The sequence below is a fragment of the Danio rerio genome, chromosome 11, assembly GCF_049306965.1.
Source record: "Danio rerio strain Tuebingen ecotype United States chromosome 11, GRCz12tu, whole genome shotgun sequence".
Taxonomy (NCBI): domain Eukaryota; kingdom Metazoa; phylum Chordata; class Actinopteri; order Cypriniformes; family Danionidae; genus Danio; species Danio rerio.
The window spans coordinates 36,037,749-36,062,621 of NC_133186.1; the positions used below are offsets into that span (position 1 = coordinate 36,037,749).

General features: G+C 36.0%; 1 protein-coding gene across 2 annotated transcripts in view; it reads left to right on the forward strand.

The window, feature by feature from the left end:
• Positions 1-24,095, forward strand: part of thsd7bb (thrombospondin, type I, domain containing 7Bb) — a 203,820-nt gene extending 179,725 nt beyond the window's left edge. For both annotated transcript variants that reach the window (XM_073916918.1, XM_068224380.2), the window contains 12 exons: positions 2,766-2,919; positions 4,954-5,092; positions 6,065-6,180; positions 6,253-6,367; positions 9,897-10,042; positions 11,700-11,874; positions 14,116-14,289; positions 16,004-16,099; positions 16,184-16,266; positions 18,225-18,417; positions 21,310-21,397; positions 23,647-24,095. In XM_073916918.1, coding sequence (XP_073773019.1) covers positions 2,766-2,919; positions 4,954-5,092; positions 6,065-6,180; positions 6,253-6,367; positions 9,897-10,042; positions 11,700-11,874; positions 14,116-14,289; positions 16,004-16,099; positions 16,184-16,266; positions 18,225-18,417; positions 21,310-21,397; positions 23,647-23,725 — 1,558 coding nt within the window. In that variant the 3' untranslated portion in view covers positions 23,726-24,095. The remainder of the gene's footprint in view (positions 1-2,765; positions 2,920-4,953; positions 5,093-6,064; positions 6,181-6,252; positions 6,368-9,896; positions 10,043-11,699; positions 11,875-14,115; positions 14,290-16,003; positions 16,100-16,183; positions 16,267-18,224; positions 18,418-21,309; positions 21,398-23,646) is intronic.
• Positions 24,096-24,873: the final 778 nt, after the last annotated feature.

Below are 24,873 nucleotides of genomic sequence, written 5' to 3' on the forward strand. Positions count from 1 at the left end.
GGACAAAATTATTAGCCCCTGTAAGCAATTTTTTTTTATATAATCTACAGAACAAACCATCGTTATACAATAACTTGCCCAATTACCCTAACCTGCCTAGTTCACCTTATTAACCTAGTTAAGCCTTTAAATGTCACATTAAGCTGTATAGAAGTGTCTTGAAAAATATCAATTTTTACTGTCATCTTGGCAAAGATAAAATAAATCCGTTATTAGAAATAGGTTTTTAAAACTATTATGTTTAGAAATGTGCTGAAACAATCTTTCCTCCATTAAACAGAAGTTGGTGAAAAAAATAAACAGGGGCTCTAATAATTCAGGGGGGCTAATAATTCTGACTTCAACTATATATATATATATATATATATATATATATATATATATATATATATATATATATATATATATATATATATATAGTTGAAGTCAGAATTATTAGCCCCCTTTAAAAAAATTTTCTTTTTTTTAATATTTCCCAAATGATGTTTAACAGAGCTAGGATATTTTCACAGTATGTTTGATAATATTTTTTCTTCTGGAAAAAGTCTTATTTGTTTTATTTTGGCTGGAATAAAAGCAATTTTTAATTTTTTAAACACCATTTTAGGGACAAAATTATTAGCCTCTTAAAGCTATATTTTTGCTCGATAGTCTACAAACAAACCATTGTTATACAATAACTTGCCTAATTACCCTAACCTGCCTCGTTAACCAAATTACCCTAGTTAAGCCTTTAAATGTCACTTTAAGCTGTACAGAAGTGTCTTGAAAAACATCTAGTCAAATATTATTTACAGTCATCATAGCAAAGATAAAATAAATCAGTTATTAGAGATGAGTTATTAAAATTATTATGCTTAGAAATGTGTTGACAAAACTTTCTCTCCGTTAAACAGAAATTAGGGAAAAAATAAACAAGCGGTCTAATAATTCAGGGGGACTAAAAATTCTGACTTCAACTGTACATCATTTTGTCATTTTGCCAAAGAACAGCAAAATACATGTATTTACCTCTTGTATTTTGATAAAACAGATCACTGATTATATTTTCACTTAATATATTTCCTTTTTCTTCCAAATGAATTGTCTTTCTTTTGCTTTTGTGTTTTTCGACTTTACTTTCACACATTACCTGCCTTTACATTTTCACTTCCTTTCATTTTTTTTACAGCATTTTCCAAATCCTGGCTTTCTGCATTTGTTCCGTTTTATTTATTGTTTTGCTTTTCTTTTGTCTTTTCTTTTTTCTCTCGTTTCCCTTTTAATTGATTTGCCCATACTTTTATTTATGTACTCTACTTTTTCATTTATTCCCTTCTTCTTTTCTTTCCCCTTTCCTCAAGTCTTTCAAATGTTTTTATATTTAAAAAATTGAACTAGTTTCATCATATCTCCTTTTTTTCACCCCAAAATGTCCCTATTCTGCCACCAAACAGCAGAATATATTGTCTTTTACTTCTGGTTCTATGATAGAACAAATCCTGTGTGTGTCACACAGCAAAATAGTGTCATAAGTCAGCGTTCAAAAGCGAGAGGAGGTCACAGCAGTGCCAAGCAGATTCATGGGGTCATAACTCTGCTTCTTAAAGATAAGTGAGGTCGTAACTCTGCCCTTCAGACTGAAGTGAGGTCAAAGGGGATGATGGGATACTGTGGGTAGTGTTGTAACTGAACAACACCTTTTTATAGTCATGTTTGTTCTCTGACCCTGACTTGGTAACATTTTCCTTGCATAAATGCACAGATTTAGATTTTTCACATTATTGTTATTATAAAGGAGGCACTGTGGCTCAGTGGTTAGCACTGTCGCCTCACAGCAATAAGGTTGCTGATTCGAGTCCCATCTGGGCCAGTTGGCATTTGTGGAGTTTGCATGTTCTCACCGTGTTCGCGTGGGTTTCCTCCGGGTGCTCTGGTTTCTTCCACAAGTTCAAAAACATGTGCTATTGGTGAAAAAAATCTAATTCTGAAAACTAAATTGGCCATTCTGTTTGAGCGTGTCTGTGAATATGAGAGTGTATGTGTGTTTCCCAGTACTGGGTTGTGGCTGAAAGGGCATCCGCTGCATAAAACATAAGGCAGAATAGTTGGAGGCTCATTTTGCTGTAGCAAGCCCTGATAAATCAGGGATAAGTTGAAGAAAAATGAATGAATGAATGATAAAAATAATAATAATGATGATAATAATAATAATATTATAAATAATAATAATAATAATAATGGTTTCCACGTTTCTTAAAAGTACTTAAAATTACTTGAATTTAAGACATATGGATTCAAGGCCTGGAGAGTACTTAAAAACAGACACAGGTCCAGGAAAGTGTTTGAATTAAATGTAACAGAACAAAAACACTAAGAAATTATTAGTTAGATATTTTAACTATTAATTATTACAGATTTTACATTTAAATCTGGGTCAAAAACGCTGATAAATAATGCAAATGTTACCAATATCAGAAACCGTATTTGTATATCACTAGTATTGAATGCAACAGATCTCATTAAAGTTCTTTGAACATGACATTTTAAAATGATCAAAATGTTTAAAAATGACATTTTTAAAATGTAAATATGAAGCGTAAGTGGATTGCTAAGTGCAGTAAGGACTTTCATGGAACTACATATGCTGAGGTGTGAATTACAAAGGTGCCTGATTTAAAATTAATGCTGCTTTAAAAAGTCCTTGAAAGTCTTTTAATCTACTGTCCATGAAAGCGTCTGAATCCTGAATAATAAGCAATAGTATTTTTGTCTCTGACCAAAAGCTGCTTGAAAAGGGGCGGAGAGAACCAGGATGAGGTTGTTGATAATTCGCTGTGCGATCTGGAGGAACGACCAAGCACAGCTGAGACCTGCCTGCTGCCATGCCCCGCCCACTGTGTGACATCAGAGTGGAGCCAGTGGACCAGATGTAGTGTGGTCAGTTTCTGAAACTTTCCTGACAGATGGTTGAATAGCTGAATAGTGGCTAACAAATGGATAATGAATGTCAGGATGGAGCCAAGTTTGTAATGATGGGCTTGTTACAGTTTTATAAATGCAAAGTTTTTATTCCTTCAGCATTTCAGAAACTTATTTAGTCCTTGAGATTCTGCTGTTGTGCTTGGCTTTAAAAAGCATGATGTAAACACAACCATACTGTAATTAAGAAATATTGATTTCTAGAGGATTCAACTTAATACAATGCTGATTTTTACCTTATTTAAAGGGGTAGTCCACCCAAAAATGAAAATGATATCATCATGTTCTGATCCTCCACATGTTCCAACACTGTTTGACTTTCTTTTTTCTGTTGAAAAGATATTTTGAAGAAGGTTTCAAACCGGCAGCCATAGACTTCCATTGTATTTTTTTCTGCAAAGCATAGCTATCAGTTTTTAACATTCCTCAAAATCTGTTGGGTGAAAAAAAGCTCATTAAATTTAAACCTTTGGGTGAAATATCCCTAAAAATCAATGTTAGTCATTTAGAAAGTTTGCTGGTTAATGCCTGTGCACGTTTTTTGCTCACCCTTATCACTGATGTTTAATGCCTCTTGACCAAAAGTGTGTCGAGCCTCATTAGATTTGTAGCACCACCTTTTGTTTGCCATTAAGCACCAGCTAAAATCAGACACATTCACTTTGCTCATCAGCTTGTGTACGAATGCTGAAAAATGCAACTTAGGCTCATTCTGAAAACGTAGCCCTATATACATTTCTGGAGATCACAAATTATGTAGCTAGAGCTACGAATGGCTGCATTTCATCTTTAAAATGAAAGCTACGGGGCGGTATCACACCGTTCCTTTTCTCGCTTAATGGCTGACTGCTTACCTACATATGGACGGCTTTTCCACTGTTCTCAGTTTATCCGGTAGCTCGACATGTATGTCGGCACACTTAAAATGCAGAGTGGACTTGACCACGACAAGGGGGTTCGAGTCCGATGAAGAAAGGTTCCAGAAAGCAGGTAAGACAAAAACTAAAGCTAAAAAATTAAATAAATGTAACGGAGGCCAGCTAGTGTGTGCTGTGCAGGTAAACCTCACTCCTCTGACCTCTAAAGGTGCTCTAGCGACAGATGCTACAGGCCATGGTCTTTAGCCTCCTTGTTAGAGCAACCGACTCCCAAGCGAAAGGTTGCCGTTTCGAAACCAGCTCGGAGTGGGTCAGGTGGCATTGGACCAGCGGGGTTACATAAACAAGATAAATAACAGGGTGAGAGTGTGGTAAAATCGGAAAACGTGGTCAAAATCTGGGGGCTTTTTTTCTGGATTGCATTTCAAAACACTGCATTTGAGTTTAGGAAAGGGGGTGGGCAGATCAATCGATGCTTTTTAAAATACTATTGGTTGGGTTTAGGGAAGGGGGAGGGTGGGGGATAGGTCTGTCGGTCATAAATCAGTCAGTCGACAATTGCCTCCGGTAGATTTATGTGAGACAAGCAGGCGTTGTTTGAGATCAGATTTGAGATCTGGAAAAGCGTACACAGCGGCCTCTGGTGGCGAAAACAAAAACTGCAAAAAAAGTACATCCTGGGATGTATTTTGCTCTCTCCAGAAATGTTTATAGGGGTACATAATCGGAATGAGCCTGGGTTGGAATAATGTCTTGGAAAATACTGATGATAATCGTGAGTAAAAATCACTCTGGTGTGCGCAGGCATAAACACTTAAAACAGTGCAGGCATTAAAACAGATTTACCCTATTTGAAGCTGCTGTATATAAAAATATTTCTGCTTTTAAATCCTGTTTAGACTTCTGTTGTAAATGCATCTCTCTTCTCTCTCTCTCTCTCTCTCTCTCTCTCTCTCTCTCTCTCTATTTTAAGCATAACAGAAACAAATTTGATAATTCTAACTTACCTAAAAGAGAAAAAGTCTAGTCACATTAACTGTATACAATGAATCTGCAGTGTTTTAATATGCAGGATTGTGTATCGTGTGTTTGCTTGATGTGTTCATTCCTGCAGGACTGTAACGATGGAGATTTGAGCTGGAGGAGCAGAAGTGTTTTGAGGTGGCCTGAAGAAGATCACACCTGTCCTGAACTCAACCAGACTAAACCCTGCACCAACATGGCATGTCTCAAATACTCCTACGTTTACTCAGGTACTGTGACAAATACATGTACCCTGATTGTCAGAATGTCCTCTGTTCTCATTATGGACTGTATCTGCTTGTCATATAAGATGTCACACATTTCAGATTCTGGGTCCAAAGTGTTAAATCAGATGTCAAAAGCAAACAGCAACTGGTGCTAATACATGTTCACAGTGTGTTGCTTTTTCCAACATTCTGAAAACGTAGCCCTATATACATTTATGGAGATCGCAAATTATGGAGCCAAAAGTACGTAACTTATTTATCAGTATTTTCAAAAAGGGCCTGTTCACACAAACAGACCTTTCCGGAAAGTTGCCGGTAATTTTCCGGAAAGGTCTGTATATATAAAAGGGGTTTTTGTTTTATCTTGAGGGAAGTAACAAGGATTATTTTAAGAAACTGGAAATCAATTAGTGCCCCAAAATTAAAGACTAGGGTAATGCAATTGAGGAAACTGTATCAGTTCATGCTCCGGAGAGCATTTAATATATTTTTGTATTTTTCAAAAAAAAAAAATTGTTGTATTTTTGTCATTTTCGTTGTAATTTAAAAAATTTTGTCACTTTGATTTTCCCTATAATAATACAGCATAATGTAAAATGCATAAAAGTCAACCTTCCAGAAAACCCCCAAAAAACTTAATAAAAAAAGATAGAAAAGAAAATCATGATGGTGGAGTTTATATCCATGCCTAACCTCAGACTTTCAGACAGTGATTCATCTTTTATAAATCATTCAAGTGTTAGTGTCTGGTATGCAGAAAGTCCAGCAACTGTAGTGAACGAACCACGATTTTGTAATAGATCCGCTTTAAGTTCAGTATGACTAAACAGTGGTCATAAATGAGATCATATAACAAGGCTATTGAGTTTTCTCGATTCAGATGAGCAGAGACATGAATAAGAAGCAGTATTTTGTCTGTCACAGCTGAACGTGTGTGTGTGTGTGTGTGTGTGTGTGTGTGTGTGTGTGTTTTAGACTGGAGCAGCTGTCAGCTCAGTGAAAGCGCAGTGTGTGGCCGTGGGATTAAGACTCGACTCCTGAACTGTGTGCGCAGTGATGGGAAACTGGTGGAGCTCAGCCTGTGCAAAGAGGTGACTGTGCTTTTCTCAGTGGAATCCCCTGTAGGAATGCAGATGTTTGACTGTTTTCTGCTCTTTTTCTAGTTGGGTCCTTCACGTGGAAAGCTCTCAGCCCCCTGTGAAGTGGCGTGTCCTGTTAATTGCCTGATTACTGAGTGGTCCGCCTGGTCTGAGTGCTCACACACCTGTGGAGGCCAAAGTAGGATCCCCAGTTTAAATGTTATCATTCTGGTGCATCTGAATCTGATGCATTTCAATTCAAAGGAGATGTTGCAAAAACAAATTGCAAACTACAAAATTTCAATTTTATATAATAATTTTATGGTTCTCTTGATTTCTTCTTTTCTCTTTATTCCTATGTTTGCATAATATTTTGATGGTAACCAAGTTATTTTGTTAGATTAGTTTCAGCTTTGATACTAACTACAGAATACAGATACATATAAAGTACAGACCAAAAGTTTGGACACACTTTCTCATTTAAACTGTTTTCATGACTATGAAAATTGAAGATTCACACTGAAGGCTGTCACGTTCCGGTAAAGGGAAAAAGGAGCAAGGACCCAAGCGCAGAGTGAAGTAGGATTTATTCATTAAAAAATAAATAAAAGGCAAAAATAAACAACCCCAAGGGGGAAAACACTACTACAACAAACAATAAATCAAACAAACAAACAAACAAACTTGACTGGGCAGGCACGACAAGGCAGGACTGGACTGGACACAGCAAGACAGGTAAACATCGACAACATATGATGACGAACTCGCAAAGGACTGAAAACATGAGGGGGATTATAAAGCAAAAAGTAAATTGACACACAGGTGAACATGACAAACTAATAAGGAGTAAACAAGGAGGGTGGGACTAGACAATAGACGGGAGAGCGCATGACACAGAGAGACAATACAAGCCATGCGCTCACATAACACAACACTGAAGCACACGACAAAAGCACGTGACCACAATGTAAACACCGAGCCACGTGCTTTGACAAAAGACGCAAGACACGAGCACACGATGAATGAAAACTCACCATGCGCTCACATATGCAGCATGCATGCTTCATCCCAGCGCCGACCAAAACCGAAACCAACAAGACTGAGACGCTGGGAATGAAACACCATGCTGCTGACAGACGAAAACACAAACACGAGTACAAGAGCGCACGCGTCTAAGGGACGCAGAGCGCGCACGCGGCTGCGTCAAGCAGGAGCGCGCACACTCTGCGTACACCCACGACGGCGCGCGCGCACACAGAGACAGAAACAGGACCAGACACGAGTAGTGTCAGAGATCTGCCGCCAAAACAAGAATTTACAAGATCAGAGTGGCAGAACCCTGACAGAAGGCATCAAAACTATGAATTAACACATGTGGAATCATATACATAACAAAAATGTGTGAAACAACTAAAAATATGTCATTTTCTAGGTTCTTCAAAGTAGCCACCTTTTGCTTTGATTACTGCTTTGCACACTCTTAGCATTCTCTTGATGAGCTTCAAGAGGTTGTCACCTGAAATGGTCTTCCAACAGTCTTGAAGGAGTTCCCAGAGATGCTTAGCACTTCTTGGCCCTTTTGCCTTCACTCTGCGGTCCAGCTCACCCCAAACTATCTCGATTGGGTTCAGGTCCAGTGGAGGCCAGGTCATCTGGTGCAGCACCCCATCACTCTCCTTTTTCAAATAGCCCTAACAATGCCTTGAGGTGTGTTTGGGGTCATTGTCCTGTTGAAAAATAAATGATAAGCCAACTAAATGCAAACCGGATGGAATAGCATGCCGCTGCAAGATTCTGTGGTAGCCATGTTGGTTCAGTAAGCCTTCAATTTTGAATAAATCCCCAACACTGTCACCAGCAAAGGACCCCCACACCATCACACCTCCTCCAACTCCATTTTTAAAGGCAAGAAATCCCACTTATTAAAGCTGACAGGGCACACCTGTGAAGTGAAGACCATTTCAGGTATTTCCTTTTGATAAAGAACTGTATGTATGTATATATATATATATATATATATATATATATATATATATATCAAATAATATATACATACATACACACACAGTTGAAGTCAGAATTATTAGCCCCCCTTTAATTTTTTTGTACTTTTTAAAAAGTTTTTTTAATGTTAGTATTATTAATTATTTTTATTAATAATTAAAATAATATAACAATAAAACTTTTTTATACCAATTGTGAATGAAAAAACATAACAACTAAGGCCCCGTTTACACTAGTGCGTTTTAGTTTTAAAACAGCGTTGTAGAATGAAAACGATCCGCTTCAACACTAGCGTTTTACCCAGCGTTTCTGAACAGCTCTCCGTCCACACCAATACGCTGAAAATGCACATCACGTGACCACACACACACTCTTGGGCAAGTGCTGCAGCATTTACACCCAGATGAGAGCTGTGCTGGTCGGACTGCTCATCAAGCGTCTCCCGCTGGATCTAATCTCACTATATTTGCTAAACGTGATATTTAATTAGTCTTGTTGTCTATATCTTACGACATATTCCCCGACTTTTGGTCTTTTGAATAGATTACTTGTTCACAGGTAACGTGTTTTGGCTGAGCACAAAGATAAGTTAATAATTAATGTAACCACGTACATTCTGTATATTGACTGATCGCTTGCCTTTATTTCCTATAATGTATAAACTTATTGTGCGTTCTACTTTCATAATGGCTATTATTGATTATTAAAAACTAACATTCAGCAAAGCAGAGGATACGTTTCGTATTGTCAGTGAAAATGAAAGGAGGCAGTGATGTTATATAGATTCTGTTTTATTATAAATATGCATACAGTGAAGATGCAGCACGACACCTCAGCATTTCTGCTGTCTGTTAAGTTGTTAATATCAAAATGAAAATAGGCAAGTCCTTAAATCATGTTTTCATTTTATTGTTGAGAAAGTGAAACAACGTAGTAAGGATGATGTGAATAAGGTTATAAAGTACACTGTTCTGTTCCATTTGAAGATTTACCGGACATGTCCTCGAGGGTCTGTTTTCCATATCAAACTTGCAAAGTCTAAACTTACAGGGAGAGGATGTGAGACTGAACTGTGTGTGTATAGGCTACTTAATATTGAGGAAAAGCCCCAATCAGATGTCGGCAGCCCTGCCTCCGTTTTCAGATGTCTCCGTTTTCCCCCATCCACATTGAGACGGAGCAGCAGCGTTTTAGAATGAAAACGGCCTCTCCAGCGTTTTCGAAACGCTCCGTTTTCGGCGCTCAAAAACTCCGGCGTAGTGTGGACGGCTGGCGTAACCGTAGCAAAACTTATGCGTTTTAAAACGAAAACACATTAGTGTAAACGGGGTCTAAATAACAACAGAAACGACAATAACAACTATTATTACTATTAATCCTCATATTTTTATCATCAATAATTACATATATAAATGTTATTATAAATATGTACATTTATTTAAAATCATAAGTGTCATTTTTCTTTCAAAGTTAGCCTGTAAAAATGTATTTAATACCCGTGTAAAGTCAGCACACACCTGTATGTTTACACCCTTGAGAGTTCAGTCATGCTTCCTTGAACTGAGCTATTGTTAGGGGCTTAATTAAACTATTTATCAGCCTCATTTATCTCAATTCAAGGCTCTGCCAGTCCCAAGAGTAAACTCTTCCCCCACAGCGCTTATTGAATTCAGCATGCATACATACAGTGCTCAGCCTGGACTGTGTGTGTGTTTATCATACAGGTCAGAGGTCTCGGTCGAGGGTAGTTCTGCAGGCAGATAGTGAAGGAGGTCGACCATGTCCATCTCAGCTCTCCCAAACTCGGCCTTGTCCTATCAGGCCCTGCTACAGCTGGACACTGGCAGACTGGAGCCCCTGCAGGGTTGAGGTATTACTGGTGCAGTAACGAAAAATACGGAGCATAAACTGTAAAAAAAAATGCTGTAAAATGTACAATATTATTTATAGTATTACAGTATTATAAAGTACAAAACATAAATATAATAATAATAATAATAATAATAATAACAACAAACATAAATAAACATGTTTTATTAAATATAACACTATTAAATAAAATGATATTTATTAACAATAATAATATAATATTAATAAAAATATATAATATAAATAATAATAATAATAATAAACACGTTTAATTAAATATAATAATCTTAAATAAAATAATATATAATATTAATGACATACTAATAATACTAATAACACTATTAACAATTATTATCATTATTATGTTATTATATATTTTTTATTATTATTATATTTAATTAAACTTGTTTATTATTATTATTATAATTTATTATAATATATTTTTATTAATATTATTTTTAAGCGACGCAGTGGCGCAGTAGGTAGTGCTTTCGCCCTTCAGCAAGAAGGTCGCTGGGTCGATCCTCGGCTCAGTTGGCATTTCTGTGTGGAGTCTGCATGGTCTCCCTGCGTTCGCGTGGGTTTCCTCCGGGTTCTCCGGTTCTCCCACAGTCCAAAGACATGCGGTACAGGTGAATTGGGTAGGCTAAATTGTCCGTAGTGTATAAGTGTGTGTGAGAATGTGTGTGTAGATGTTTCCCAGAGATGGTTTGCGGCTGGAAGGGCATCCGCTCTGTAAAAATTTGCTCTGTAAAAAGTTGGTGGTCCATTCTGCTGTGGCAACCCCGAATTAATAAAGGGACTAAGCCGACAAGAAATAAATGAATGAATGAATATTGTTATTATTGTTATTAAATATAATTTTATTTAATATTGTCATATTTAATTAAACATGTTTATTGTTGTTATTATTATTTTTTTCTTTTTTATTTAAATTAACGTGTTTATTGCTATTATTATTTTTATTTTATTTAAGATTGTTATATTTAATTAAACTTGTTTATTACTTTTATTATTGTTTTTATAAGTTTAATATTGTTATATGTAATTAAACATGTTTGTTGTTGTTATTATTATTATTATTTAATATTTTTATATTTAAACATGGTTATTGTTAATATTATTAGTAGTAGTAGTATATATTACTTTAATAGTGTTATACTTCATTAAAAGTGTTTATTATTATTATTAATATTATTTAATACTGTTATATTTAAACGTGTTTTGTTAATATTAATATTATTATATATTACTTTCATATTGTTATATTTAATTAAACATTTATTATTAGTAGTATTATTATAGAAGACGTAATAGACTTTTGTAAGCAGTATAAAAGCATGTGAGTGGAGCGACTTTCTTTCAGGCGATCAAAAAGTGTCTCTGGCAGTGCATCATTGATGTGTTGGACAGAAGCCCATGCGGAGGCTCCATCACACTATCACGAGCCAATTATATTGCAGTTAAATCTAGAGCGTTTCTCTCCACCCACACTTTCAGAATGACAGTAATGTAGAAAAATGACCAGAGATATTTCAGCGGCACACAGGAGAGGCATTACAAAATAACCAACCGTCACTGTTTAGATCTGCCGCACGTTTCCATGAATCTTCAGATGTGCTGTTGCTGAATCTGAATGTTTGTCTGTGTGTTTTCAGGGCGCTGACTGTGGCGAAGGAGTAAGTCGCAGGGAAAGGTCATGTGTGCTGCACTGGGGTTCTCTTTCAGGTCCTCCTCAGCCCGTACCTGTAGAGGATGAGAAGTGTGTTGGACATTTACAGAGTAAAGTCAGTGAGATTGAGTTTCTGCAGCCCTGCACAGTCCCTTGTCCAGGTGTGCATCTTTAACATGAAAAATAGACAATGCTTAATACATTTTCCCTCAGTTAAAAAAGGATAGTTACAATAGAAATGAACTATTTTTAGAATATATTTTGTCTTTAACAGGAAAAAGACTACGAACTAAATGGAGTTTTTTTTTTTTAGCTGCACTATCACTTTAATAACATAATTCAGCACAGCATAAAACAGCATCAAATAATATGACATTTTCATCATATTAATTATTGCTAATATAATTTTAAAAAATTCTATAACTAAGGATGCATTATATAAGTCATTACTGACAATTAAGAGTGTACTCACACTATGTACAGTTGCCTTGAAGTGTGCCAAAGCATGCTTGTCCCCCCTCCCATCTCCTCTGTCGGCCTGCACTTACATTATATTCGGGCCAGAGCACGCTTACATCATCGATGATGTGCTGTTTATTAAGAAGTGCTTTCACCCAGCACAGTGGAGATTTCTTTAGTTATATCTTTTTAGTCATTTGGGATGCGGTGACAAGCAGTCAAATATTACGCCGTACAGATCAGCCACTTTTAACGCTCATAAACAGTCATAAAGTGCTCGTGCTGCAGGAATTATGAGGTTTGCTAAAGGTGCAGCTGTAACTGCAGTGAGGGGTTTGCGTCTTTAATAATCTACGACATTTTTCGTCTCATCATTACGTCTCATCTTCAGTTTCGGGCTCAGGCGGACTTTGCACTCACACTACAAGCATACTGTGCCAAAGCCCAAGTAAACCGCACTCTGGCACACCTCTTCCAACTGGGCCAGGGCCGGCCAAGTAAACCGTGCCTGAGCCCAATTCAGAACACTCACACTTCTCAAACTATCCTGGAAACGGGCCTGGGCACAGTTCAGATAGCATAGTGTGAGTATGCCCTAAGTCATTAATAATGTAATTATAAATAAATATTTAAACTTTCTGTTTAGAAAAAAATAGTTTGTTTATATAGAAATGTTTATATAGAATATCATCACTACTTTTATTATTATTATTAGTAGTAGTAGTAGTATTATTACATCATTATTATTATTATTACTATTATTATTGTTATTATTATTATTATTATTATTATTTAAATGAATACTACAACTAACAGTAAAGACAATTGTTAAATATGGTAAATCTCTTATGCTCAAGGCTTTTTTTTTTCAAAAATACAGTATATCAAATAAATGATTTTATAATAATTACATAAATTTTTCAAGAACTTGTAAAATATTGATTTTTTTCATGCATTAAACATTTTAACATTGAATTCATCTAATTTAGCTCATTAAAAAAAAAACTTCTCCTTGTGTTATTGCATTCACATAACTCATTTCAGATCTTTTTGTTTTGTTTTATTTATTTTTTTGTTTGTTTGGGTTTTTACCTAAATCTGGTTTATACAATTCTGAGGTAAAAAAAAAAAAAAAAACAAGACGTGTTCAATACTTATTTCCATAATACTTTATGTTTAGACTACAATGTTCTGGTTTAAAAATGTAACTGTAAATGATGCAGTAAATAGTAAGACAAATGGTATCGATATTTACTGTAGCTTGTCATTATTGTTTGACATGACACAGTCCTGTTTCCTTCTCTACTGTTCTATCTGAAAAAGGTTAAAAAGCCTAAAATAATTTTGAAAAATTAAATACATAAATGTATAAATTATTTGTAAAAAAATATACATTTATGCATTTAATATTTAATTAACATTTTAGCATTTAATTAATTTAACTTACATCATTTTATAAAAACTACATCAATTTAAAAATAAATGATAAGAAAATTTTTACATTTAATTAATTACTTCGTAATATTCAAAATGTTACATCAGATCAGGGGTGCCCAAACTCGGTCCTGGAGGGCCAGTGTCCTATATAGTTTAACTCCAACTTACTTCAGCAAACCTTTCTGGAAGTTTCTAGTATAGCTGGAAAAAGCTTGATTAGCTGGTTCAGGTGTGTTTAATTGGGGTTAGAACTAAAATATGCAGGACACCCGCCCTCCAGGACAGAGTTTGGGGACCCCTGCATTAGATCATTCATTCTCCTTTGACTTATTCTCTATTTCATAGGTCGCCACAACGGAATGAACCACTAATTATTCCAGCAAATGTTTTACAAAGCGAATACCCTTCCAGCTGCAACCATGGGAAATACATTAGATCAGTTTAATGTAAAATATCAGTGCCTTTCGGATAATGATCTTTGCCTTAATTGAGAATTGTAATTTCAGGAGAGTGTCACCTGACCCAGTGGTCGCCGTGGAGCTCATGTCAGCTGATGTGTCTGGATGGGCGGAGCTTTGAGACATGGGGTCGTCAGGCTCGATCCAGAGCTGTGGTCACTCAGGTGCAGGAGAACCAGGAGTCCTGTCCCAGCCAGACATACGAGACACGGCCATGCCAAGGTTTGCTTCTCCAGTGTTTTGTGTTTTGTGAAAAAGTCATGCTCTTCATTTTTTGCTCATATCTTTTTCGCAAAAGTCAAATGCTTAACTGCAACAAATACATATGTGATAATTAAGGGTGTAACGATAGGCATATTCGTATTGAACCGTTCGGAACGAGACTTTCGGTTCGGTACGCATTATAAACCAAACGATTCAAACTAATCTCTAAAAAGATAAAAGAGAATAAGTGTACAAAATATAATGTTTTCAGTGCAACAACGCTCAACAAGGCATCCCAAAGTACGTGACGGGCAACATGCTGCCTTCCCCGCCCACCTCCAAACACTATTCCAGTCAGGCAAACGCTGCACTAGCTCGCAAAATGGCTAGTAATGTTAATCCAATCCTCTTATAACCAACAGCGGTTCTGGCGTTTTGGAACACTTTAGTTTCGGTACATTTATAGCTGTGGATATATGTGACAGGGCTCGAATATGCAACCGCTTTGGTCACATATGCGGCCGAAATTTTATCTATGTGACGTCAAAATATATTTAGGAGTGCATAAAATTGATTTTTTTCAATTTTTTTAAAATTGACAGTTTTCACAGCAAAATGTTCACCAACTGCATGGAATTAGGAGGCATGCACTCATTAAGCATTTAAAAACGCCAAACGCAGCTCTCAGCAATCATTTTAAACAGTGCTTCTCAACTGGTGGGTCGCAACCCAAAAGTGGGTCGTGGGAACATTTTCAGTGGGTCGCGGAGTGTGTGCTAAGAAAGGGCCGGTAAATTAAAATCAGAGAAATTCTCTGGCTTTTTTCTTATTTTGCTCTATCGAAAACATACCGAACCGACACCACTATGTCGTATCGAACGGAGCTGTGATTTTTGTGAACTGTTACACCCCTAGTAATAATAATAGTAAAAAACATTTAAAAATCAAAATGTTACATGCCTCTCTCCTTTCCGAAAAATGTGCTCAACTGTATGCTGGCCATTTTGGATGTAGTGTAAGAAGTGGTTCCTAGCATGCCAGCCAATCAAAGACATTTCATTAAAAGCCTAAGATGTCCTCTGCACAGTACAACAGGATTTGACAGAGTAGCTCAAAAAATCTAACGAAAATTCATGAAAACACAAGGTCCTCTACAGAGAACACAAATCAATGGACGGGGTCTCAAATTACCAAAAATATCAATAGTATCTGGATGCACTTTTCATGATGCAAGCTGAGATTGCATCACTCAGCGATGCAATGTCAGACACAACGCACTCAATGGAGTGACGTCACTGTGATGGGTAGGGTTAGGGGTGGGGTTTGGTGAGCTCATTAAAAAGCATTGGATGCAGCTCAGATTGCACTGCACCAGGTCTGCATCCGGACCCCTCTCAAAAATATTCCTGTGCAACATAAGACTGCTTCAAAGGCACAAATATAACATTTGCTAGTGTACACACTCTATCAATTTGTTGATAAAAATGATAATAAATAAATACAGTAGCAGTCCGCCAATGCTTGAGAATTACATTACCTGCTTTCTTTTAGTTCTGAGCAAATAAACCTGCTCCTCTTTCTTGGTCTTGGACATTGGGAGAGTGTTGTTTTGCAGAGCTGTTATTTCCTCTCTGGCTGTTTGTGAAAATAGCTCTGAGGGCTGAGAAGTGATAGACAGGAAGTGGTGTTGAGCCACTAAAGCAGAAGAGTGTGTTTTCATGTGCTCTTGCAGGAGGAACGTGTCTTAGTTATGAATGGATGACTGGTGAATGGAGGCATAACCGCAGACTGGTGTGGTGTCAGCGCTCGGATGGAGTCAACGTCACCGGTGTGCTGGAGAAACGCATTCTCTCTCTAAATAAGTAGCCTGTCATGAGAAAATCTAAATGTAATGAGGGTTTCTGTGCATTAGGAGGCTGCATGGCTGTTAACCAACCGTCTGCGGTACGACAGTGTCAACCTCCCTGCACCAAACCCTTCTCCTTCTGCACGCAGGTGACACACACACACACGCACACACACACACCATCTCAGACATTATCAACTCAATCTCACTAACAATCAGTTCAAGATAAAGTTCCTGTTTCAACCCAGAACTGAAAGAAGCTAAATTAATTGTATGTATGTACAGTTAGGGTCAGAATTATTAAACCCCCTTTGAAATTTTTTCTCTTTTTTTTTTTTTTACGATAGTCTACAGAACGAACCATCGTTATACAATAACTTGCCTAATTACCCTAACTTGCCTACCTTATTAACCTAGTTAAGCCTTTAAATGTCACTTTAAACTGTATATAAGTGTCTTGAAGAACATCTAGTAAAATATTATTTACAGTCATCATGGCAAATATATAATAAATTAGTTATTAGAAATGAGTTATTAAAACTATTATGTTTAATAATGTGTTAAAAAAAATCTTCTCTCAGTTAAACAGATATTGGGGAAAATAATTCAGGGGGACTAATAATTCTGACCTCAACTGTATGTATGTATGTATGTATGTATGTATGTACTTTATTTATTTATTTATTTATTTATTTATATATTTATTTATCTATTTATTTATTTATTTATTTATTTATTTATTTATTGAAACATACAATTTATTGATTATTATTTTTATTTATTTTATCAAATTTACAATTTATTTATTATTTTTATCTATTTATTTTATAAAATATAAAAAATATAAAATACACTTTTTATTTTTATTTAATTATTATTCATTTAATAAATAAATATAAAATATTAAATTTATTTATTATTATTTTGAGATAAAATGTTCAATTTATTTAATAAAATATTCCATTTATTTATTATTATTATTTATTTATTTATGTAATTATTTAAGAAAATATAAAAATATAAAATATACATTTTATTCAGTATTTTGATTTATTTAATAAAATGTATTTGATTGATTGATTTGATTGATTGAATAATTGATTGATTGATTGATTGATTGATTGATTGATTGATTGATTGATTGATTGATTGATTGATTGATTGATTGATTGATTGATTGATATAGTGTAATTGTGTTTTTTTAAAGAAGCCCATTTTTCCTGATGCAATATTTCTTAAAATGTTTACTAATTTAAATAGAGTTCAAACAATAAATATTTTAATTTAAAACAATTATTTTAAAACTGTTGCCTTGGCATCGAACTGTAACAAATAAAGAAAAAATGAAATACTAATTTTTTTTTAAATAAAATAAAAATAAGCTATGTATAAATAAACAAAAAAAGACGATCTAAATGGTATAAAAAGTTATTTGAATAAATACTCAAATAATTTGTATTTTCATTATAGTAACAATAATAAATGGCGATGTTGTTATTATTGGAACTAAACAACTATAAAAATCTTAGTTTTTTACTTTTATTGTAATTTAATGCATGGGATTTTCATAACTATTTTAATATTAACATACAACTCAAAATTATTTTATTATATAATAATAATTTAAAAATAATAATACATTAAACAAGAAAATGTTAATAAATAACATGCTAATACATTTGTTGGATCACTTCAAAATTGTATTAATAATTGTTAATAAATTAATGTTGCATAAATCACCTAGTGCATGTATTATAATATATAAATTATTAGTTGTGAATGATATTGTTTTTCTTAGAATATAAGCTGTATGTCAATTACCTAATTAATTAACGTTAAATCTCTTAGTGCTATATTCTGAGCTTTGACAGATGCAGAATTTACTCGGTTTTGTATCATCTGACTTGACGATAGTGTCTCACCCAGTTATGGTGAGATGTAAATACCTTCATTATCACATATTACAACCTCATCTCAGCCTCTAACACCATGCTCCTAACAGCTGTATGTCTGCATATGAAAAACGCAGCACATTTGAGTATCCAGCTGTCACCACGCAGCCCTTCACTATAATGATGTCTCGTGTGACTGTGTTTCTCTCTGTCAGAATGGAGTCTGCGGATGTGAGAAGGGCTTCACAGAGGTCATGACGTCTCACGGGTTCCTCGATTACTGCACCAGAACCCCAGGACTGGACCATAAGAAGGCAGATGTGAAGAGCACTGCAGGCCGACTGAGGCCAGATTACACTCGAAACAATAAACATGTTAAGGACTGGACTCTGCAGCCTCTCGGACCTGGTACTGCAATACTGCAACAGTTCTGTAGTGTACACTAAAGCAATGCTGCCTGCACATTACAGCTGTGGTAAAAATGCAAACAAGAAAATTATTTTGCATTGATCTAGAGATTTTCAGAATGCATCACTATTTTCTCTTGAATTGATGCAGAGCTTAGTTTTAACAGCAGATGGCGCTTTATACTCGTTTTTAAAGTCAGATGGCTCTTTAGTCTTGTTTTTAACAGCAGATGGCGCTCTAGGCACGTTTTTAACAGCAGATGGCGGTCTAACCTAGTTTTTAACAGCAGATGGCGCTCTAACCTAGTTTTTAACAGCAGATGGTGCTTTAACCTAGGCTGCGTCCAAAACCGCCTACTACTCAGTAGGTACTGCATTTGAATTTAAACGTATCACTCGGCTGTTGGAAAAGTACGTTCTATACAGTATGAATGTGAAAAGTATGAATGGAATTCGGACGTACTACATCCACCATTTTGTCATGGTCACGTGACCTACCTGCGTCAGTTGCGTTGCTTCACTTCCATTCATGAATTCTCTCGCGGAGCATTATGGGATAGCGCAGCGTGCATGAGATGCGCACTCCAGAATCTCACCGGAAGTAGTAAGTCATCCGGGTACTTCTCACATACTGATTTTCGAATTCTATGAATTCAGACATACTACTCGGCTCGCATACTGATTTTAGCGTACTATATAGTATGGAAGTATGCGGTTTCGGATGCAGCCCTGGTTTTTAACAGTAAATGGTGCTCTTGGCAAGTTTTTAACAGCAGGTGTTGTTCTAAGTTAGTTTTTAACAGCAGATAGTGATCTAGATTAGTTTTAAAAAGCAGATGATGCTCTAGCTTAGTTTTTAACAGCAGGTGGCACTCTGGACTAGCTTTTAACAGCAGATTGTGCTCTAGACTAGTTTTTAACAGCAGTTGGTGCTCTAGACTAGTTTTTAACAGTGGATGGCAATCTAGAATAGTTTTTAAAAGCAGATGATGCACCTAGTTTTTAAAAGCAGATGGCACTCTAGTTTTTAACAGCAGATGGCGCTCTAGACTGGTTTTTAACAGCACATGACGCACTAGACTAGTTTTTAACAGCAGATGGCACTCTAGAATAGTTTTTAACAGCAGATGGCGCACTAGTCTAGTTTTTAACAGCACATGGCGCACTAGACTAGTTTTTTAACAGCGGTTGGTGCTCTAGACTAGTTTTTAACAGCAGATGGCACTCTAGACTAATTTTTAACAGCAGATGGCACTCTAGACTAATTTTTAACAGCAGATGGCGCACTAAACTAGTTTTTGAAAGTAGTTGGTGCTCTACACTAGTTTTTAACAGGGGATGGCGATCTAGACTAGTTTTTAAAAGCAGATAATGCTCTAGCATAGTTTTTAACAGCTGATAGCGCACTCGACTAGTTTTGAACAGCAGATGGCGCTCTTGGCTAGTTTAACAGCAGATGCTCTGTAGGTATGGTTTTAAAGGCAGATGGCTCTCAAGGCATGTTTTTCACAGCAGTTGGTGCTTTTGGCTAGTATTAACAGTAGATGGCACTATTGTAAGGAAATTTTTAACAACAGATGGCTCTCAAAGCAAGTTTTTCACAGCAGTTGGTGCTCTAGGCATGTTTTTAACAGCAAATGGCGCTCTAAGCTAGTTTTTAACAGCAGATGGTGCTGTAGGCTAGTTTTTAACAACAGGTGACGCTCTTTAATAGTTTTTAACAGCAGAAAGCATTCTAGGCGTAGCTTGGCCCGCAGGGCACGCACCGCGGGGGGCCCCCGCATGATAAATGGGACCCGCGTCGTCTTGATTTTCAATAATTGAAAATCTGGCAACCACAATAATCAAACCCTTGGAAACAACTGTGGTCGGAACCAAAGTTCACAGGTCTGTGTTCTCTGAACTCCTCTCAAGCGATGGACTACTTCATTCTGATTGCTTGCTGCCGGACAGCGTCATAGCTCATTACCATAAAGTTGACTTGATTTCAACTCTCCTCGACGCTCACACTGGAGAAGACGAGCCGCGCTGTTCCTCGCCGCTGGTTCTCATTGAAAATTAATGACTTCCGGCTACTTTGACGCTGTCGCCGCTTTCGGTTTGTGATCGCTCCTCAGTTTGGGAAAGCTTCCCCGCGTTGTCGCTCCACCCGGCCCCCCTTCCCCGCTCCTCAATTTGTGATCGCTTCCCCGCATTGTCTCCCCCCACCCTTTAATCAGGGGGCCCCGTCAGTGATCCCTGCAGGGGGGCCACCGCATTTTGCGCTACGCCACTGACTTTAGGCTAGTTGTTAACAGCAGATTAAGCTGCTTTATAGATTATATTCACACAAATGCTCATGAAGAAGAGAGTAGAGTAGAGTCCTGTGAGTTGGCTTTTATATCATGAGAATAATGTAAACACAGCTCCCTATAAACATTTCAGAATGCATTTCTTGACTATTAGGGGCTTTGATTTCATTGGCCAATGGCATCCATGTTTCTCGAGGTAAACCAGTGCCCTCATAGATATGACCGACACCTCAGACGAAGATACTGCATGCCCAATTTCAAGGCAAAGTTTTTTTCATGTTATAGCCATGTTATATTATACATATGGTCAGACTAAACAATTGTTTTACTGTGAATTCTGATTGAGATCCTACATAAGTATTCTGAATTTGAAAAAGATGTTTAATTTAATTTAAGAGTTACAGCCATTTTGGTAAAAGTGGCCAAGCAGCAAGCCTTGGTAACACTATAGACTCTACAGGTCACTACAGATTACAGATCACTTTTAGGCATCACGATGATGATATCTGAAAATCCTAATAATTTAATTAGGGTCTCAATACAATAGTGAAGCCCTAATGATTAACAAGTGCCACTTTGGTAATGTGTGTTTTGATTGACAGATGGGCGTGTAAAGCTGTGGGTATATGGATTGATGGCGGCCGGGTTTGTTGTGATCCTTCTCCTCATCGTAATGTCCTTCCTGCTGTGGTGAGGCTGATTTTTCACTTGGCTTTTGCTAGTTTAATGTTCATATTCCTCTACGGTCTTTTTATTCTCTTATAATAAAGCAATCAGGGTCTAATTGCCCTCCTGCCTGCTTGTTTTGTGCTCATGATTAACTGACTGAACATTATCCCTTAAATAAACCACTAGCATATGTTTTAAGGCAATACAAAATCATTTATGATTCTCTAATTGGTAAATGTCAGTTGGAAGATGACTATGTTTGCTCTGCACTCTAGTGGCAGAAGTTTAAACTGCAACAAATCATGATGCAAATTCGGAAATGGTGTACAGATTTACATATTTGCATATGTATTCAATGGAAGTGAAAAGTTTAAGATTTTTGATCAGATTAATGTTTGGAGACAAAAATAAAATCTTTTTTTTATCTAAGATCCTACATTTTTTGCATCATTACCAGGGGAAGATTTAGTGATTTAGGGGTCCTAAGCAACTCCAGCCAATGGGGCCCAAAAGTCCTAATGCACCATTTGTACTTTTAACTGAAATTTATTTTGCAGTTTGTTCTTCTTAACTCACTTAATATCCTTTTCTACATTTTATCTTAATGCAAAATAGTGACATGTAAAACATCTTATAAAACTTTTTAAATGATTTGTTTTCTTAAAATGATTTTACAACTGGAAATAATTAATGCACAGATATAACATATAACTTATTTGCACAGATGTAATACTTACATTCAGATACATTTTTATACCCTGACCGTATAAAATATCTTAGAAAACGCTGTAAAATGTAATTTATAGGTATACCTTATACTTCTGGGTATTTATTTAGGGGCCCTAAGAATGCGCTTACCTTCCTTATTGGTTAAATCTGCCCCTGATCATTACATTGTAAAACCCAACAGTCAGCTTTATCAAATTAAATGAGTGTAGGTAACTCAAAATTGACTGAAAGTTAAGTTAAACTCAGTGTTGAAGGTAATGAGAATTAAATACCTCATTACGTCAACTTAGAGTAAGTTCACAGTACTCATATAGATTTGTTTTGTACTCAAATGGTTTGTAGCAATCGGTTTGCTCAAACAGTTTGAGTTGCCTTAACTTATTGGGTTTTACAGTACTCAGTTGGTTTGAGTTTACTTCATTTATTGGGTTTTACTGTGCTCAAATTGTTTTGTTTACTCTAATGAATTAAATTCACAGTACTCATTTGGATTTGTTTTTGAACTTAAATGGTTTGACTTACCTTTACTTTTGGGGTTTTACAGTGTACTAAAGTCTTCTCCCAAAATGTAAATGGTGATTTGGTATTAAACTATTTTAAATTATATTATATACAATTAGATTATAAATTAAATAATAATGCTACATATAATAATAATAATAATAATAATAATAATAATAATAATAATATAATATAATAATAATAATAATAATAATAATAATAATAATAATAATAATAAAAATCATCATCGCTATACCATTAAAACCATTTTTAAATACCAGTGACTGTAAAAAAATATCCATAAATTAGCATTTTTTAAATTTATATTCATATATAGCCGTATTTTGGGATTTGTGTTTTTATTTTGTGTCTAATTTTATGCTTTTGAATACCATTATGGGATCTTTGATCTTTCTTGAAACAACTTGTAACCTTAAAAGGTTTGAAAATGTTAGTTTTATTAACATTACTAATAGCTTAAAGTGATATATTGTCTGGGTTGGTGTTGTAAATGACAGTACAAAAACATTGTATTAAACTCCCAGTGTATTTTTCTGTTATTTTGCAGACTTGTTTCTCTATATTATTGCTTGTAATTATATTATTTACTAAAATTTCAATAAAAGTAACTGTGTTAAATTGCAGAATTGAAATTTCACCATCAAAAGTCGACAGAGCAGAGATCAAGCTCCCATAATGCAATTCACAAACACGAATAAACAGAAAATACTTGAGAACCACGAAATATGGAAACCATTATATAACAGACATCAGTGTACATCATGCTTGTTTTCATTATTGATGTTATAAGAAATAATAATAAAAGTAAAGAAATCTGAAAGGATCATGTAACAGTGAAGTAATGATGCTAAAAATTCAGCTTTAAATCTTAGGAATAAATTATATTTTAAATTATATTGAAATAGAAAACATAGCAATATTTCACAATATTTCTGTATTTTCCATTAAGTAAATGTAGCTTTGTAAAGCATAAGAGACTTCTTTAAAAAAGCACTGTTAATGCACGCGCTCTGTTTCAGTAAAAACCCCGAGGACAGTCCCAGCAGCAGTCCACAGAAGGCTCTAGCTCTGGCGTATGATGGAGACATGGATATGTGAGTCCAGCATGTGTATGCAATCCTGAAACATGTCAAAACAAACGGCTGCTTTCCTTCAGGCCACAACATCAACGTTTACAGCAGCACACAAGCTGAGCCAGATGGAGAACTGATGTTTAAACAGCACAAAGACTGAAACAGAGGCTGTGCTGAAGAACTGCAGAGAGGACAAAACATCAACCGAATGTACCATAGCGTGAGTGAGTGTGTGTCTGTCAGTCTGTTTGTGTGCGTGTGTGTGCAAAAGCCGATGTGTGTGTGTGTGTGTGTGTGTGTGTGTGTGTGTTAGTCATCCATTTTGTTAATTGTAATGACATTTTTCTGTATGTTAAAAGAACTGTTGACTTTTAAAGATTGTTCACCCAAAAATCAAAATGACCTCATCGTTTATTCTTCATCATGTGATTTTTTTAAACCTTTATTTGTTTCTTTCTTCAGTTGAATATTAGAGAAGAGTTTTGAAGAATGTTAGGCAGAACCCCTAGTTTTTCACAATTCCACGATTGCGGCGTTGCAAAATTGGGCAAAAAATCTGAAGAGTAGTGGGGGCGTGTGCGTGCGACGTATCTGAAAAGCGGTGGGGGCATGTGCGTGAGATGTACCTGAAGAGCGGTGGGGGTGAGTTGCACAAGACGTACCTCAAGGGCGATGGGGTTGAGTGGAATGCGACATACCTGAAAAGAGGTGAGGTTGAGTTGCGCTCGACATACCTCAAGAGCTGGGAGGGATGCGGTGGAGACTACTTAAGGACCGGGATTTCCGGGAGAATATTAGACGAGGATAAAATGCGAGTGATTTACATGTGAAGTCAATACTAAGATTAGATTGGATATCCTGTGGCCCAAATTGGGCGTTTTGTGCGTTTGACGCACTTCAGACCACAAAAGAAAGTTGGAGCAAACATCTAACAAATGGAGCAATGGAACAGACAGAAAAGCAAGGAGCTTACAATGATGGAGGTTAATTCAAAGATGACGGCTGCTGGACGTGACTGAATTAAAGGCCATTATTTGTGCTTTACATGTATGGCTGGTATTATAGTGTGCGTAAAATTTCTAATTATTTTTTCCGTTTCCCTCTTTTCCTGTAGCTAATGAGAGAAAACGGTTCCCTGCCGTTGACGAGTTTTACGGAAACCTGTGTTGTAGG